This window comes from Watersipora subatra, chromosome 1 (genome assembly GCF_963576615.1).
Source record: "Watersipora subatra chromosome 1, tzWatSuba1.1, whole genome shotgun sequence".
Lineage (NCBI taxonomy): Eukaryota > Metazoa > Bryozoa > Gymnolaemata > Cheilostomatida > Watersiporidae > Watersipora > Watersipora subatra.
Window position 1 is genome coordinate 40,230,143 of NC_088708.1, and position 19,954 is coordinate 40,250,096.

At 35.2% G+C, this 19,954-nt stretch overlaps 1 protein-coding gene across 1 annotated transcript in view; it reads left to right on the forward strand.

Annotated features, from left to right (window-relative positions):
• The window catches only part of LOC137385515 (nipped-B-like protein), a 55,594-nt gene that overhangs the window by 15,006 nt on the left and 20,634 nt on the right, over positions 1 to 19,954 (forward strand). The window contains exons 17-28 of the mRNA XM_068071988.1: positions 937 to 1,118; positions 1,440 to 1,625; positions 2,127 to 2,280; positions 7,110 to 7,223; positions 7,781 to 7,918; positions 8,137 to 8,298; positions 8,429 to 8,560; positions 8,978 to 9,223; positions 10,376 to 10,510; positions 14,660 to 14,815; positions 15,449 to 15,574; positions 19,353 to 19,475. Coding sequence (XP_067928089.1) covers positions 937 to 1,118; positions 1,440 to 1,625; positions 2,127 to 2,280; positions 7,110 to 7,223; positions 7,781 to 7,918; positions 8,137 to 8,298; positions 8,429 to 8,560; positions 8,978 to 9,223; positions 10,376 to 10,510; positions 14,660 to 14,815; positions 15,449 to 15,574; positions 19,353 to 19,475 — 1,854 coding nt within the window. The remainder of the gene's footprint in view (positions 1 to 936; positions 1,119 to 1,439; positions 1,626 to 2,126; positions 2,281 to 7,109; positions 7,224 to 7,780; positions 7,919 to 8,136; positions 8,299 to 8,428; positions 8,561 to 8,977; positions 9,224 to 10,375; positions 10,511 to 14,659; positions 14,816 to 15,448; positions 15,575 to 19,352; positions 19,476 to 19,954) is intronic.

Genomic DNA, 19,954 nt, shown 5'->3' on the forward strand with positions numbered 1-19,954 from the left:
TCTGATTGTTGCTTTCGATTGAATGAACATTTTCTAATTGTCCAAAACTTTTTACAATATCTTCTGGCCTCAATTCTTTTTCTGCACTGCTGATCTAGTCGATACTAGCGTTCAAACAGCTTTTTGGCCGAACAAAGCTTACGCGCTGCATTTAGAATATATGCAACGCGCTAAAGTTTGCTCGCTAAACGTAACCTTTGGTCCAAAACCTGCACACCGTTTTATATGCATGTTCTTCGAAGTTTTAAGACTGCCTTAAAACAAGGAACTACTATTAGCCTGAGACAGACATTTCTATGGTGTTGCATTCAAAGTTCATCTACCAACGTAAATTTAAACAGTTTTTTCATATAGGTACATGTATTTCGAAGTATCAAGACCGCGGTAAACAAGGAACTACTATTAGCCTTAGACCACTATTGACTTTTTCTATTGTTTTGCTTTCAGAGTTTTAACGAAAAAAAGCAAAAAGCTTTAAAGTAGGACAATGAGAGAATTGATTGTTATTAATGTAAACGATTCGTTATTAATACGATTTTGTGGACACTTTTCTACTAATCACTTTATATAATGGGTTCATAAAGATCATAGATAGTCAAAGTAGTAGTCTTTTAAAGGTGGCATCTCAAATAGGGGTTGCGCTTTATTTTTCAACTCTTCTCTCGTAGTGGCAGTCAAATAGAGTGGCGTTCAAATAGATGTGGCGTTCAAATAGATGTGGCGTTCAAATAGATGTGGCGTTCAAATAGATGTGGCGTTCAATTAGAGGTTTCACGGTAGTTTGATTAGCAAACTGTAAATGCATAAATCAAGGGCACAAACTATGATATCTATGTAAGGTTAACTAGCAGCATAGGCGTAAGGCGGTTAATATGTCTCTAGTATAGCTGTTAATGTCTATCAGTTGTAATAAGAACGACTTTTGTGGTCTATTAGATGTCTACGCTGGCTGTGCAGCCATTCTTTGTTGAGAATGTGAGTGAACTGCAGTTGGCAGCCATCACCCTAGTCACAGAAATCTTCTCAAAGTATGAAAAACATCGGCAGCTGATATTGGATGACATGTTTCTTTCTCTCGCCAGACTGCCCACTACTAAGCGCAACATTAGGGCCTTCAGGTAAACTTCCTATTGTTGTGTTTCAATGTAAATATTTTACTGCGTCTGTTTAAGGTTCAATTTTACTCTGTTTTAGAATATTGTTAGCATCTGATCAAAACATGTTGCATTTATTTTCATATGCTGTTATAGCAGCCTCCAAGTTTTAATGTTTTCTGGCATGAGCTTCTTAACACTAACACTAGCTCTATCAGCAATGTGATTTTTTCTGTCTGTTGTGCAAATGCTCTGTAAGTTTGTTGAAGCCTTTCTCCTTGTTTAGGAACTTAACTTTGAAAGGAGCAAGAAGTTGTCCTATGCTGTATGTCTGTTATCTTTTAGACTGAATCATGAGGAGAATGTCCAGATGGTAACAGCTTTGGTGCTTCAGCTTATCCAATGCATCATTCAGCTGCCCCCTCCTTCTGAGGATTCAGACGATACCGGTGCAAGTGATGTCATACTTGTCACTTCCTATGAGCAGGCGATGAAGACTGCTCACCATTTCCTATCCGTGTTTTTAAAAAAGTTAGTTGCATGAAACGCAGATTGTTGGGAACTTGCTATAAAAACACTGCATAGTGAATTGGCTACTAACTATTCATTTTTTAAAACCAGTTCCTTTACATGAAAACACTTGATATATATAATATTAGAGTTTGTTTGAGAAGGATACAGAAGATTAAATGATTTTGTATTTTACATTTTGCTCAATTTTTTATCTTAATAGCTGCGCATTTTGCTAGCATCCATAAAAATTGTTTTTTTTCCATTGAGGTTTAACAATTGATCATTGTTAATATGCTAATTGCTGTTACATTAGTTACACTATACAAATCTTTTTAACACTTTATACAGTGAGCGTACAATTATTTAAATATGAAGAGATCAAGATCTGATTTTTATTTCACTGCATCTATGGGAATTAGATAAAAAAATTTAGGAACTTAAGTTTTCAGATCTGATATTGCTACCCTAGTTAGTAGCTTAGTAAAAAGCATGACTCATCACAATTGCTTGTGTTTTTAGGTGTGGACAAAAAGGTGAAGAGGATTACCGCCCTCTTTTTGACAACTTTGTCAATGATCTGTTGATCACAGCCAACAAACCTGAATGGCCTGCTGCTGAATTGATGCTGTCCCTATTGGGCAGACTTCTAGTGCAGCAGTTTAGTAATAAGGCGGTATGTACCTGATCTAATATGCTCTACTTTCTGTTCAGTATCTACTTCCTTTTCTTCTAACTAGACACCATCTCGGTTGACTTTATACCTGCTTGATTCATATACAAGAGATTCGACACCCTTGCGCTAAGGTAATAGTGCATAATATTGTGAAATAGAATTGAATTTTTAGTCTTATTAGTAGTTCTGTAGTTCTTATTGTCTTAATATTATGCTAGTGTTTGTAATATTTAATTAGTGTTCTTATCTCAATTATTAGTTCTGAGTAACTATGTTAGAACATATATGCTTTTGACGATCAAGTTAGAAGCATTAAGCTGCATTGCCTCCTCACACCAACACACTCCTCATCTCACACCAACACACTCCTCACCTCACACCAACACACTCCTCACCTCTCACCAACACACTCCTAACCTCTCACCAACACACTCCTCACCTCACAACAACACCCTTCTCACCTCACACCAACACACTCCTCACACCAACACACTCCTCACACCAACACACTCCTCACACCAACACACTCCTAACCTCTCACCAACACACTCCTCACCTCACAACAACACCCTTCTCACCTCACACCAACACACTCCTCACACCAACACACTCCTCACACCAACACACTCCTCATCTCACACCAACACACTCCTCACCTCACACCAACACACTCCTAACCTCACACCAACACACTCCTCACCTCTCACCAACACACTCTTCACCTCTCACCAACACACTCCTCACCTCACACCAACACACTCCTCACACCAACACACTCCTCACCTCTCACCAACACACTCCTAACCTCACACCAACACACTCCTCACACCAACACACTCCTAACCTCTCACCAACACACTCCTAACCTCACACTTATTATTCTTTGATTCATTGATCAGTAAGAAAATGGAAAGAAGTTAGTTGCAGCATTAACTGAGGTGAAATGTATCATAGAGTTATGCAGCAGTTGAGATGAGAATATAGATAGACTAAGACTGATGCACGTAACTATGGCAATGAACTAACAAAGAATCAAATAAGATATGAATGAATGAAAATTGTGAAACTACAACATTAACCAATTATCGTAAAGTAGGAAAGACCATGTTGAGGTATTTGGTCAACAACTGTACACAAATATGGATATGAATTGTTGGTGAAGATTATTTTGTTAAGGTGAAAATTATGGTTAGGGAACATTGAAAGATATGGTTCAATGACGTATCAGGCAGTGCAGCCATTTACGTTATGTCTGAAGTGGCTCCATCTCATGGAGGGTTACCATTGGTGCTTCACCTATGGTACAAGAATGTATGGATTTGCATTTTTTCAATGTCATAAAATTTTTGGAAAAAGCTACAGTCTACGACCCTACTTATTTGAGCACATGATGCAAATCGGTTACTACATTTTGGCCTCACCCATGCTTTGTGTCAGTATGGGAATACTACAGCGACTTGGAAACAAAATTATCTGATATTTTTTTAGAAATGCAACTGACCAACAAATCAAAACTTATTGCTGGCATAGTATCAGAGTTGAGTTTATCTTTGGCACTACATTGTATAAAACAAATGGCTTTATTATACACAGGTTTCAGTCAGCTCTATTTTTCACAATTAACTAAAGTTTTAGGTTGTGAAAAGTCTTTATCAAATCTGTCATTAATCATATGAAACTCACATTTCTGGCCCAAGGAATACGGACTACATGTTTTTTTAGAAGTATAATTGTAAGGTTCCTATTTATATGATGTTACATTTTTGTGCATTTCATGAATCCCGCTTGAATGGATTATTGCGTCTGCCCTGCTGATAGGTTTTATTTCATACTCGAACAAATGTATCTTTCCGTGTCATTTAGGTTTTACCTCTGCACAACACAAAATGATGTAGTATATGAAAACCAATTTCTCATTAACTTTTCAAAAAATACTGCACGCTACAAATCTTTTTTTCACTCTGCTTCTAGCAGATATTAAAATTATACACATTGTCCCACGACCAAACACGAGTGAAGCGATTGGTTTGGGAGATTTATGATAAATGTACATGTGCACACAACTCCTGAACAATTATCTGTTAACGGCCGTCACCAAACCCTTGTAACGAAATCCTATCAACAAATTTAACAATTTTTCTGTAAAGTCGTTTAAGTATAATAATGATACAAAACGCATGTAAGCCTATTTCAATATGTTACCAAGCCTTTGAAAGGTTACCGCAAATTCCCAAAACTAACCCATCTGATCGGATTATACATAAATAGACCGATTTATTTGGCCGAAAATCGTTATTAAACTTGTTAGGCCTCACTTTTATCAAAGTTGAGACCGGAAATTAAAACGTCGAGCGACAGAGAATAGAACGATTACGTCGTGAGCATTTTACGAAGAAAATAACGTGCACATTTCACCAGTCTATAGCATTGTCGAATTGCCGAAGGTTTCTGTAATTAACGTAGGAGTACTGAAATCGTTTCATTTTTGCCGATTTCAAAGTAACTGACATTTTTAGACACTTTTGAGTACTTTGGTATTCTAACTGATGTCCAACGCAGTGTAAATAAAAGAAATGACGATGATATTTTTTTAACGATTCTTATGAGATTATTACAATAATTAATTATAAGTTTGGATGACTACAGAACAATGACTACGTAGTACAGATTTTCTAAAAATCTAACACAGTGTAAGTAAAGGGAATGACGATGATATTTTTTCTAACAATTCTTATGAGATTATTACAATAATTAATTATAAGTTTGGATGACTACAGAACAATGACTACGTAGTACAGATTTTCTAAAAATCTATATAAAGATCACAACTTCGTGATATTGTTAGCTATGACGTTTTGAAATGTAAACCAAATTGTGCATTGGTTTTATATTATTACTATATTAATAATATTGGTTATTCTAATAATATCAGTGCATTTTACTTCTAATATTGGCCAATATTGCATTTCTCTTTTTGCAGGAGGAGAGATATAAACATATAATCTTTTCCTTTCATTATTGCTGTTTGTTGTATATAATAACACCCACACCCAGTACATTACAGCTACCATTGCAGTTATCCTATTGCACTGCAGTGTCATTTGACTGCTAATATTGCATTTCTCAACCATCAGTACCCTTTCTTTTTTCCCAATATCACTTAGGTCGTGGGCTGTATGACAGTGGAATTTCTAGTAATTAGAATATTTCACGCCCCAGCTGTAGTAGTGCGATAAGAATCTCAACTCTAGCGTGTACTAAAATAATGTATTCTTAGCGTTCAGTCTAACAGGAAATCTGCTAGGTTTTACTCCAGGAATTTTTTTGTTGTCAAAGTGTATATACCAACTCAACCAAAATGTCACTATTTCATAGAAATCACCAGAATCATTATTTTATTTACTGTTTAGAATTATTTTTTTATTGGCATTGTTCATTATTAATTGTTTCATGGACAGTAGTATAGCAGCCATTGTATATGAACATTGTATATGAAAAAGTAATGCTTTGCAATAGGAATGATGAACTGTTGATTGTTCACTTAATTATCGCTATTGGGATTTATAGGATAACTAGCCGAATCTCGGCGTTGCACACGCATTAAAAAACAGTTCATAAACAGTGGCAAGTAATGTAGTTGCCATTGACTAATTTGAGTAAGGTAGCTAGTATCCGTATCGCTAAACTTACTATATGAGCTGTGAGAGCAAACTTTAGTGACGTTGCGCATAACACGGAGTCGCTATACACGTTTTAACCCAGACAATGGCCATTTGCCCAATGATTTCATTGTATTCCGTGTAGCTTAGCGGGTTAGCTTTGTCGCCTTGTGAACGAGAGGTTCCGAGATCAGACCCTCTGCTAAATGGATTATTTATTGCTAGATTAGAATTGCTATAACTGGGATAGGGTGCACATAAAGACAAAATACAAGCACTGAGATTTATAGATGTAGATAATCATGCCTGTTATCAGTCTCCTACAGTTATCAGTCTCCTACAGTTATCTCATACCTCTGTTATCAGTCTCCTACAGTTATCTCATACCTCTGTTATCAGTCTCCTACAGTTATCAGTCTCCTACAGTTATCTCATACCTCTGTTATCAGTCTCCTACAGTTATCTCATACCTCTGTTATCAGTCTCCTACAGTTATCTCATACCTCTGTTATCAGTCTCCTACAGTTATCTCATACCTCTGTTATTAGTCTCCTACAGTTATCTCATACCTCTTTTCAAATATTCCCTTATGAATTTATTAAAATTGTTATCAGCAAAACTAGCAAGTATAGGTGACTTAGTCCAGATTTTATTAACTTTTTGACCTGGCTCTAACCATTTTGAATCACATTTAAAAATTTCCTAAAGGATCCCTACACTACTTTCATTCCTTTCGCAGGAATCTTTTTTAAATTTTTGTCTCAACACTAGTAAGTATTGGCGACTTTATCTGTTTCATCAATTTTTGTTGACGTGGCTCTAATAATTTTGAATCATACTTGAAACAAATACAGCAAACGGCCTTCTATTATGTTAGTAAAACTCTATTCATTAACAACTTAGGCACTACGGCTGTAACGTGCAAACCAGCTCAAATGATCATTGAAAATAACTGAACATCAGTTTTACTTTGCTTACCAATAGTTTTTAATCGCACAGTCTTTTCCATTAGAAGTTTTTGCAAAGTTAATGTGGATTAGTACTTTCATTTACATGGTGCGTTTGAATAAATTGTTATTTTACTTTTTGTTTTTTACTCCATTTTTTGGGCTGCTCTAACTTTGAACCCCATGACCTCTATGACGTGTGACATGATGTTGCGGTTACCAGGTTGATATGACACTCAGGGTCGCATCCCTAGACTATCTCGGTACAGTTGCAGCAAGACTGAGGAGGGATGCTGTCTGCACACAGCAAACGGAGATAGATGATATCCTTGTGGCTGTAAGTTTCCCCTCTATGCAGCTGTTTTAAATACTAGCAAAAGCAGTTGTTGTGAAAGGTAACTAGGGTGATGCCGGGAAGGCGAGCCCAAAAATGGTGAGGGATTTTAATACTGGCCAATTTCATGAGCAGATCAACTTTTGGACCATATGTATAAGATGGTAATACTTGCTTTTAAAACAAGTCTTTTATACTGGTATATTATTTTGTTGCTGTATAAGATAAATATATATATAAAAAGATATATAAAATTTATTGGTTATCAGGAGATGAGACTTATAAAACCCTCTCTATAGTTAAATTTAGTTAACAGTCTGAACTAATTTGCGCTGCAACATTTCACAGTTACTCAGACATTCTGTGGGAGCTCTTGCAAGTCTTTTTCGCATCTCCGTAGGCGACTAGAATTATTTGGGTGTTTTTTAAACTCCATTGATGTACAACACACAGAGTTTTCATCTCTGGATAACAGTACCAACTGTTGCAGCTATAATTGTCACATGTAGAAGAGTTATATTAATTGATCTAGAATGAGCTCAGGATGGTTAATACTGTAGATGAGCAGTTCAGACTCGGACACATCTGAAGCCACGGCCTCTGGAGCACAGACTGGTGAGGTGGATGTGGCCTACAAGCTACAGCTTGCAGTTCTAGATTACCTCCTAGTCAATGGTCAGAAAGATCCATCACTGCTGGTATTGTTGGCAATTCAGCCATCTGCCTTCCATAAACATCTGTGACCAATCTCTTTCCATCAAATAATAGTATTTATAGTGTTTGATATAATGATACTTAAAACAATGTAGGTATTTTGCCATAGATGGAGTCTACTAAGAAGATTTTGACATATGTTAGTCATCTCTAGTAGGTCTTGTGACAATCTGCCCCCACACTAACCTTTTGCTCTTTATAGAATGCAAGAAGTTTCTACATAGCTCAGTGGTACAGAGATTTTGCTATCAGCTGTGAAAAGCTTTCTACAAAACAAGCTCAACTTGACCCTACAGAGATAGATGATATTGAGATTGCTGCAGTACAACATGCCGAGAGTGAGCGAAAAAAGAACAAACTACTGGTTGGTAACTTTGCTTTTTCTCTTGGTTCTTTACTATTATCAGTATGTTACATTGCTTACACCCTCTGTCATTGCTTGTCTGATTAATTGATTGATTGCTACTTCATGTTTTCTCTTATAATCATGCCAGGAACAGTCTGTGTTGAAAATGAACGCTTTTAAAACTCGCTGTAAGCTGACGTACTCTACAGCCAGTGATGTCACAAAATTCCTCACATCTCAAAGACCATTTGCTCAAAGTTTTGATATCTATCTTGCGCAGGTAAGATACCATTTTTCTGAGATTTTAACTAAATATTTGTATATATACTAGTAAATAAATAAAAAAACAACGAAATGAGAACAGTTAAAACCAGTTTACACCAGATTGGTTATCAATAGCTGCGTATATGCTAGTCACATGCTAGTCACATGCTAGTCACATGCTAGTCATATGCTAGTCATATGCTAGTCATATGCTAGTCATATGCTAGTCATATGCTAGTCATGTGCTAGTCATATGCTTAGACGGGGTAGCTCTAGATTTTTACTTTCATCACAGGTTCTGAATGTTATACAGAAATGATGCTATATATGCTTTAAGAGGGAATGCTTTCAATGGACGAATAAGTATAGTATAATAGGTCTCACACGTTTTATCTTTGATCACCTTTCTGCTATATGTTAATGGCTTGTTCAGATTCTGAAAGTGCTATCCGAAACAGTTGTGGCCGTAAGAACAAAGGCAATAAAGTGCCTAACACAGGTGATAGAGGCAGACCCTGGAGTGTTGTCTCGCACTAGCCTTCAGACTGCTGTCCATGCCCGACTTCTGGATCAGTCTACAGCAGTGCGTGAGGCTTGCGTTGAGCTCATCGGCAAGTTTATACTCTGCCGACCGGAGCTGATATCGCAGTATTATAACATGCTCTCTGATAGAATATTGGTGAGTTGCTCTCATGACAGCTGGTTACTGGTAATGAGAAGAATATTTAGAGGTTGACTTGCAACAAAGTTCACATTACAGTTATTTGCTATCAAAAGATTCACCATGTTTCACTCTCTGTGTTGTATGTAAAAAATACGTGGATATGTGATTACAAGCTCTTAAAAGCTCAAAAACGAACAGTTAATCGCTGCCATTGCAAAACGGCCGTAGATTATAATTTCTTTCCAAAACGGCTCAAATGGGACGTAGATGAACAAGATGGCTTCTGTTTACACTTTCATGCAACCTCATTCGTCGAAATAGTTTCACAAATATACTTCACGCATTCAATAAAACCATGTCTATTGTTCTTAGGCGTCTATTTCATCATCAATGTAATGCTGTCATCTCGAGCACTGATATCTCAAAACCTACCGTAAAAATTCGTTTAATTTTTTAACCTTAGTTCAAAGGAGTGCATATCATCATCTGATAAATATAACGAGCCTGTTGATCTCCTGTGATAGCAGAAAAATGCTGCAGAAATTATTCGCGCTGTTTGACAGAAAGTATAGGTCACATGATCAGATTACGACTAGACGTTTAGACCAAGCCGAAAAAAATTGTAAACTAGCGAACATCTATATTTGGTAAGGGCTCTTCGGTGAAACCCAAAGTGTTTGTCATAAACTAGTGTGAGAAGTTTTATATTGAGCCTTTTATTAGCCTTTCAATTCACGTGAGAACATCACATGTCAAAACAACGACCAAATAGATTGATTACGTCAGAGAAGTAAACTGATTCCGATCTATGGCGGTTTCATGATGGCCGCGATTAATTGTCCGTTTTTAAGCTTTTAAGAGCTTGTAATCACATTTCCACATATTTGGCACCTGCAATACAACAGAGTAAGACATGGTGAATCTTTTGATACCAAATAACTGTAATGTGAATTTTGTTGCAAGTCAACAAGCTCTAAGCTTTAAGATGGTAGTGGCCATGTTTGTTTTGTTACCACAAGATGGTTAATATGCTATTGCAGTTGCGCAACTAATCAATAATTGTCTTTTTTCTGTCATTCGGGTATGGTTTTCTCTTCTATGTAGATATTTGTTTATCATGTTTGTGGAGGAATAGCTGTTTGTTGATTATATAACCATAATTGACAGGACACTGGTATTAGTGTGCGTAAACGGGTGATCAAGATATTCCGTGATGTCTGCATTGAGATGCCAAACTTTGAGAAAATACCTGATATGTGTGTAAAAATGATACGCCGGGTTAATGACGAAGACGGTATCAAGGTTTGTGCACAAATTACTACTGCTAGTTAATGTATATACAGCGGTTCAGTTATATTTGAATTGTTTTGCTTATTTTTTAGTATGACATCAGGTGAAGTTTCTGTAACAGCTGAAAGCCATAATCTATGTATATACTTTTCAAAGTTTATTTATGTAATCATGTCTGTGTATGTCCAAATATAGCTATTAAAATCTAAAAATTCTGCATTACGATGGATTAGAACTCATGGAGTTTGCTACCGCAAGTTTTGAATCCACGCGCTCTACCACTGGGCTATACAAGTTGTATTTTATTGATCAAAGGCACTATCATATATGGTATAGCATATGTAAACTTAATTATTTTAGCATTGCGCCCACGCGTTACGATGCCCCTGTTAAAAAATATTTTGGGCCTAGGTATCTGCAACACGATGCTTTTTCGTCTTATTTTTCGTTAGGGCTAATTTGTTCCGTCACACGGTATCAACAATAATTTATCTCGAAATTAAAATTTGGCGATTTGTGTACTGATTATATACGTTATTGAGAGGTACATGTTGCTCGCCATGGCGAGTTCAGTGTTATCCGTTATAGTATAAAAGGATTCGCAAACGGATAATTGATAAGGGTTTAGCTAAAAGTTTGAAGTTTACTGAAATACATAATAAAACTTCTTTCAAATATGTGTTTAGTAAACTAAATTCATTTTAATTTTGACTTGCATCAAAATTCACATTACAGTTATTTGGTATCAAAAGATTCATCGTGTCTCACTCTGATGTGTTGTAGGTGCAAAATATGTGGAAATGTGATTACAAGCTCTTAAAAGCTCAAAAACCAACAGTTAATCGCAGCCATCAAGAACACGTCATAGATTGGATTCCATTTTCCAAAACGGCTCAAATCGGACGTAGTTGAACACGATGGTTTCTGTTTACGCTTTCATGCAACCTAGTTCGTCGAAATATTTTCACAAATATAGGTACTTCATGAATTCAATAAAACTATGTTTATTGTCCTTTACATTTGTTTCATCATCATTGTAATGCTGTCACTTTGAAAACTGATATCTCAAAACCTACCGTAAAAATTCGTTTGTTAACCTCAACTCAAAGGAGTGCATATCATCCTCTAATAAACGTGAGGAGCCAGTTGGTCACCTGTGATAGTCGAAAAATGTTTGTGGCACTTGTTCTTGAATATATATTTGTAGCATTTAATCCCACGAACAAATGAGCAGAGCGAATGTTTGAGAGTTTTTATGATAAATGCATGTGTACACAACTTACGAAAATTATTCATCAACAACGTCGAAACCCTTGCATCGAATTCTCATCAACAAATTTAACCATTTTTTTGTCGATTCGTTAAAGTATAATAGCGATACAAAACACATACAAACCTATTTAAACATGTTACCAAGTCTTTGAAAGGTTACCTCAAAATCTTAAAACTAACCCCTCTGATCGGATTATACATAAATAGACAGATTAATTTGGCCGAAAATCGTTATTAAAACTGGCCAAGCCTTACTTTTATCAACATTAAGACCGGCGAATGAAACGCTGAGCGACAGAAAAGAGAACAATTAAGTCGTGCGCATTTCACGAAGAAAATAACGTGCACATTTCACCAGTCTATAGCATTGTCGAATTGGCGACGGTTGCTGTAATTAACGTAGAAGTACAGAAATCGTTTCTTTTTTGCCGATTTCAAAGTAACTGACATTTTGGAAACTTTTGAGTACTTTGGTATTCTATCTGATGTCCAAAGCAGTGAAAGTAAAGGAAATGACGATGATATTTTTTCTAACGATTCTAATGAGATTATTACAGTATTTAATTACTAGAAATTCCACTGTCATACAGCCAACGACCAAAGTGATATTGAAAAAACAGGGTTATGATGGTTGAGAAATGCAATATTAGCAGTCAAATGGCCTTGCAGTGCAATAGGATAACTGCAATGGTAGCTGTAATGTACTGGGTGTGGGTGTTATTATATACAACAAACAGAAATAATGAAAGAAAAAGATTATATGTTTATATCTCTCCCCCTGCAATAGGAGAAATGCAATATTGGCCAATATTAGAAGTAAAATGCACTGATATTATTAGAATAACCAATATTATTAATATAGTAATAATATAAAACCAATGCACAATTTTGTTTACATTTCAAAACGTCATAGCTAACAATATCAAGAAGTTGTGACATTTATATAGATTTTTAGAAAATCTATTTAAAAAAGTGTTTGGTCATGACAAACAGCAATAATGAAAGGAAAAGATTATGTGTTTATATCTCTCCCCCTGCAATAGGAGAAATGCATTATTAGAAGTAAAATGCACTGATATTATTAGAATAACCAATATTATTAATATAATAATAATAGAAAACCAATGCACAATTTTGTTTACATTTCAAAACGTCATAGCTAACAATATCAAGAAGTATCAAGAAGAATATCCAAACTTATCCCACGAACAAACGAGCGGAGCGAATGTTTGAGTTTTTATGATAAATGCATGTGCACACAACTTACGAAAATTATTCATCATCAACGTCGAAACCCTTTCATCGAAATCTCATCAACAAATTTAACCATTTTTTTGTAGATTTGTTAAAGTATAATAACGATACAAAACACATACAGTGTACCAACCTATATAAACATGTTACCAAGTCTTTAAAGGTTACCGCAGTCTTAAAACTAACCCATCTGATCGGATTATACATAAATAAACAAATTAATTCGGCCGAAAAACGTTATTAAAACTGGCCAAGCCTTACTTTTATCAACATTAAGACCGGCAAACGAAACTTACGAATAATTTTCGTAAGTTGTATGCACATGCATTTATCATAAAAACTCTCAAACATTCGCTCCGCTCGTTTGTTCGTGGGATAAGTTTGGATATTCTTCTTGATACTTCTTCATATTGTTAGCTATGACGTTTTGAAATGTAAACAAAATTGTGCATTGGCTTTTTATTATATCTGTATTAATAATATTGGTTATTCTAATAATATCAGTGCATTTTACTTCTTATATTGCATTTCTCCTATTGCAGGGGAGAGATATAAACATAATTTTAATCTTTTCATTTCATTATTGCTGTTTGTCATGACCAAACACTTTTTTAAATAGATTTTCTAAAAATCTATATAAATGTCACAACTTCTTGATATTGTTAGCTATGACGTTTTGAAATGTAAACAAAATTGTGCATTGGTTTTATATTATTACTATATTAATAATATTGGTTATTCTAATAATATCAGTGCATTTTACTTCTAATATTTGCCAATATTGCACTTCTCCTATTGCAGGGGGAAAGATATAAACATATAATCTTTTCCTTTCATTATTGCTGTTTGTTGTATATAACAACACCCAGAACATTACAGCTACCATTGCAGTTATCCTATTGCACTGCAAGGCCATTTACCTGCTAATATTGCATTTCTCAACCATCGGTACCCTTTCTTTTTTCCAATATCACTTTAGTCGTGGGCTGTGCGACAGTATAATTTCTAGTAGATTATTATTACTATAAATTTGCAAATTTATAGCATATTATTTGATAGCATGATTGCGGTATTTTGAACTCGGCTTACAATGGACCTACGCTCATCATTCTTGTTCTATTGCTCATAAAAAGCTAATTTAGGCTACAAACTGTAGCAAACATCGATGAGTGCCATGAGCTTTTATGTAACCTTGTGAAATATTATAGTTATAAACTGAAAATATGCGTTCAAATTTAAAATGAAATAAAAAACTTTAAAGCTCCAACAAATATAAGGCTGTAATATCATCGTAGGTTAATTGCAAGCAATAGATATCAACTAGTAGAGACATGTATCAGCTTCCCCATGCATATTTATTTAGAAGTCCTTGACGAGTCGGAGGTAAGTTAGCAAATTCTTTCATCCAAAAGAATTACTGTAGCAATGTCCGAAGGAGAGTGCAAAATATGGGCTACATTCAATACCTGTGAAAGGATTAAATTTATCTTCTCAACATGCTGATGAGGTGTTTGAAAAATACAATGCCACCCTTTATGTAACCGTCACTTTTAATAAAGCGCCACTTTAAGGGAAGGATTGGAAAATAGAGCGCCATAGCGTTCAAATAAATATTTTACGGTAATGTCTTTGTAGAAGTTGGTAAGTGAAGTCTTCCAATCAATGTGGTTTACTCCTGTGAGGGAGAGGGATAGCGGTGACAAGCTTATGAGGAGAGTGCTCAACATCACTGCTGTTATCTCTGCCATCACTGATGCAAACTATGAATTCATGGAGCACCTCATCAAACATGTACGTAAACGCAGCTTAGAATCGTGTGATTTGATTTGTCTCTGTACTGCAGATATTGTAGTAATTGTACTTTCATTTGAAGATAATAAGGATTATCAGTTTTATAGAAGAAATGTTTGCTATTAAATAGTTGGTAGCCTTGATAACTTTGTTCACACCGATTCAGACCGGTGCAGAATTGCATCGATAGCAGAATACAAAATAGTTTTAGCAAGCTCAAATCATGCTCAGCTAATAAATTGCAGCGCCAAGACTAGTTTGGACTAGACGATAAAAATAGAATTTTCGGAGTAAAAGCTTTCCAAAAATTGCAATTCAAATTACATTAGCGATTTGGAATCTGCAATTCAGTTGCTTTTGGTGTTGATCGTCAAAACACTGATTAAACCCACAATCGGTTTACGAAGTTTACATATATCTCCTTAAAAACTGTTAGTAGGATTTATTTATTGCAATTTATTGGTATCACCTGAATGTTGAAATGAATCACTGCTGGAGATCAACTACATGTATTTTAAGTGACCTCAATTTGAGCACTAGAAACATGTTCTGTGAGCATCATAATATTTTTCTTTCGTGAGGCTGCAACTGCCAGTAGGTAATAATCGATTACCACATCTGACTTGGTTACAGCTACTCTACAAGGAGAGGGATTCAAATAGCAAACCCATGGCAGTCTCATGTAGACAAATAGTTGACTGTCTCGTTATGAATGTGCTCAAGCTTGAACAAAAGGCTGTGGAGGTCTCTGAAGGAAAGGTAGACTGCCTATAATTCTCTATATCATCCATATTTATACTACAAATATGCCTTGCTATCAGTTAAGAGTTTTAAATGGAGCAATTCACTTTATCTAGATATATGAAACAAAAAGCTTAGTGTTCTTCCTGTCTGTCTGTTTACATATAGAAATGGAACTGCAGATATTTAGGTAAAAGCAAACTTGGATCTCATGCAACCTATGAATAAAAAGATCAGGGAGCTGGGAGTTGCTGTAGTGCAATTGGTTACATGAATAGTGAAGTTGTGGATTGTGAAATGGAAAACCTGTTTGTCTTCTCCCAAGGTTGACTGGGAGAAGACAAAATGAACTTGGGTGTTGATTTCCCATTTTGAGAGTTTTTTAAACTAGTTTTTTTACCATATGAACTTATTATAAAAAGTGTGCACAGTAACACAGAGCAGGGTTTTACTTTGAATGGTTTAAAAAATTTCAATATAGTTGATTTATTAATCATCAGAATGGGAAAAGTTTATTTGTTAGCAGGCTTGTCGTTTTATCTGAAGTTATGAAACTCTAACGTGAAAGCATCGACATCTATTATTGTGTACATTTTATATACTGTAACCATGAAATGATCGGGTGGTGTAAGTTTACGTGTTGATCTATAAACGGAAAGAGAAAAGAGAGACAAGAATGTATATTGATATGTATTATTTTCCTTTACACTGAAATATTTTTTAATTGCTAAAAGTAAATAAAAATAATTTTAATATGAAGTCCTAGTGTTTATTTCATGGAGGAGTGGAGATAACTACCAGTTCTTTTATGTTTTCATTTATAGGTTACAGTATATAAGGATCCAGACATGGGTCACTAGACCTCAAAGAAAGCCCTGATCAAAATTGCCTAATTAGCTTTTCCGAAAAAACTTGCTTGAGATCAAGTTTGCTTTCACCTAAATATCTAACTGTTAAACTTCATAACATGAGAAAAGTGTTTCGTGCAGTTCAAATAAATTGAGAGAAAAATAAAACAACTGTAAAGGTGTTTGCATGTGAAATAAATAGCAAGTAATGGCTAGATAGTCTGTTTCGCTACGATGATTACAATGAAAAACGATTTGACACTGATACAATATTGCAAACTGATTAAACAAAATAGCAATCGTTATATATATATATATATATATATATATAGTACTTTATTGGCTATAATTTCATTTCAAAAGTAGAAATGTTTTTCAAATTAGGCCATACAACAATAGTAACAAACAGCAATAGCAACAAAAACAACAAAAAAGGAACAGTTAGCTATTAAAATCGAATAAATAGTTTGACAAATATTAATATGTTATTATTTGACAAATATTGATATATTAATCATTAATATGTTAAATTAATAATAACCATGATTACATAGAATTGTGTGTATACAAAGGTTACTGTTGTAACCGAAGCTATCGATCCAACTTACGAATACAACAATGCTGGTACCTGTTGATACTGGTTCAACTTAGAATGAAATATCGAACGGTTTTTGGCAGATGCTTTGTCTGACCAAATGGAGAGAGGATGTAGATGCAATTCCTACTCGAGATAATACAACAGTCCAAGTGTAAAAGTTATAAATTTTATAGTTTTTAGCGATTGCCATGAGGAATACCCAGAAATTTGAGCCGGTAAAAGGATACAGTAATACTTCAACTTACGAGTGCTCCAACATACGAGAAACTTGAGATACGAGCCAGCTTTTAAGCAAATGTTAGCACTAACATACGAGCCATGTTTGAGATACGAGCACTTGGGTCACTTGCCAAGTATGCCGGAGGTGTTTTATGAGAACAGCATCACTCTGTATTTTTCAACTGCTCAGGTTATGCTTTTGTATCGTGTTTTTTTGTGCGCGATTTTCAGTGCAGAATTATGTGAATTAAAAGTACTGTGCGTTGACCGAAAGTTTGCCAGTAAAATGAAAAATAATGCAAAGAAAAAGCAGATGATAACAGTTGATATTAAACGGGAAATTATTGAAAAATATGTGAAATATATATGCGTGATTGAGCTAGCTCAGCAATATGACAGAAATACATCCACAATTATCAAACAGAAGGATTATATTCAGGGCAGTTAGTTCGCAAAAGGACTACCGATAGTTTATAAACGGCACAGCGATCTTCACGACCGCTGATGGAGAGACTGCTCATGCATTGGATAAAAGATAAACAATTGGCTGGTGACAGTCTAACTGAAACGATGCTATGTGAAAAGGCCGGTTCTGTCTATCAAAACTATAAAAATAAACATTCGGACAAGTTGGCTAGTGGTCGTGCATTAACCCTTCATGACGACACCTGTGTTCGTCCTGATCGCAACATGTTGAAAGGGCGACAAAGGCAAACGTCCTTAGATAGGTTTATCTTAAAACGGCCGGCTGGTCGTGAAAGCGAAACAAAAGAAAAATTAGCTAACTAGCGAGAAACTTCAAACTATGAACGCCGAAGAAATTTTAATTACATTAAGTTGAAAATGAAAGTTTGCTTTTAGGTTTGCTTCTAAGTTTGTCTGTTAAGACATTGATAAAATCCAGATTTATCAAAGTCAACTGTCGTAATGAAGGATAACTTATATCTCCCTCCCTGGCAAATGCTAGCGTTAGCTGCTATTGTATGTATTTTATTTTACATTTTAATCACATTTCCTTGCATTATTTTTTATTTGTTGCTTTTTGAAAGCATGTGGTAAGTTAGGACAATAACCAACACGTTCTTTCTGTTACAATATCTTGTTTTGAGTGTTTTATTTGCATTTTTTAGAGTATGGAAACCAATCAATATATATTTAATTGTTCTATATATAAATAAATTGCACCAACATGCGAGCAAATTAACATACGAGCTCAGTCTCGGAACGCATTAAGCTCGTAAGACGAAGTATGACTGTATTTGAAATTAAAACATCCCATTTAAAAATTACACACAAAAAATAGGTAATAAATTGAAAAAAAAGCTTAAAATGCAAAACAAACGCAAAAAGTCATGTCAGCTAATAATAAAAACTGTATCCCCATTTAGCGATAAAGATACCGTAGATAAAATAGCCACAGACATTTAAGAAATAGCTTTCTTAGTTATTCTAAAATAGCTTAGAATGATAAGGGCGGCTTAACCTTTTCATTAGGCGCTTGTTTACAAACTTGTTTACAAACCCTTTCATTGCTAGACTTTAATCGGTATAGCTGGACAGACAACGAACGACGACAAACTGACATATATATATATACTTGCGGTGCACGGGTATTAAAAAACAGCTTATAAAGCAGTGGCAGTTAATATCATTGCCTGCCACTGGCCATTAGCCTGACACATCACCGATGGCTAATTTGAGCAAGCTTGTGATTTTAACTTAATAATAAAAGCTGTGAGAGCAAGCATAAAATCATATATCGCCCAATGAGTTCATCAATCTGGCGTAGCTCAATGGTTTAGCATATCGTCTGGGGAATGGGAGGTTCCTAAGGTTAAATCTTCTGCGATACAGATTTTTTATTGTAAGATTTTTATAGCTGTAGCTGGACAGACTTGAACAACAGTCGGAATCACAGAAGGATTCACAGACACTGAGATTTATATAGATATAGATATATAGATAGACAGACAGACAGACAGAAGATGGATAGGTAGAAAATAGATACATGTATGTAGATATTTTTCAATATATGTTTTTAGGTAAGTACATCCATCCCCGGCAACGCTGGATGCGAAAGCAACTTGAATATTCACGGCTTTGTGACTGTAATTTTCTTGTTCACTTTTAGGTGGCAACTTCAAAGGACCTTCTTTCCAGTCTTTCTACCCTTTACCTCTTTAGTAAGATTAGACCTGACCTTATGACTCCTCATGGTGAGACTCTCCAGCCCTACCTAGAGATCAAATGCAGTGTGAGTCCGCATTTTTATCATGAAGAACTCTGCTGCTTTATCTTGTTACTGCAGGAATCTGTGTTGAATTGGCAAAGCTATTATTGTTTGGTCCACTGAGCACTGGTTATCAGCTCTTACTGCTACATCATACAATGCACATGTCTTGGCTGCTGGCTATCATCAGTACCAAAACAGCTAAAATGGAATAGTTTTTGCTTGAATAAGATAAATTGACGCAGCTAAATCTTTTGTTTATAATTATTCTGAGAAGTTTTGTTTTTTCATTCTAACATGTTTTTAATGACAACTCAATCTCATTTACTTGTATAACGTTAGTAGCGTAATAATGGTGAAATTAAAACAAATTGCTATTAGCCAGACATGTTTTACAAAACTGTTATAACTGCTATAAATGTATAATAATCACTGCTCAACTAGTGAACTATATTATAGATCACTTGAAACAATTCCAATCTTATGGTAGTGTGATTAGTCTC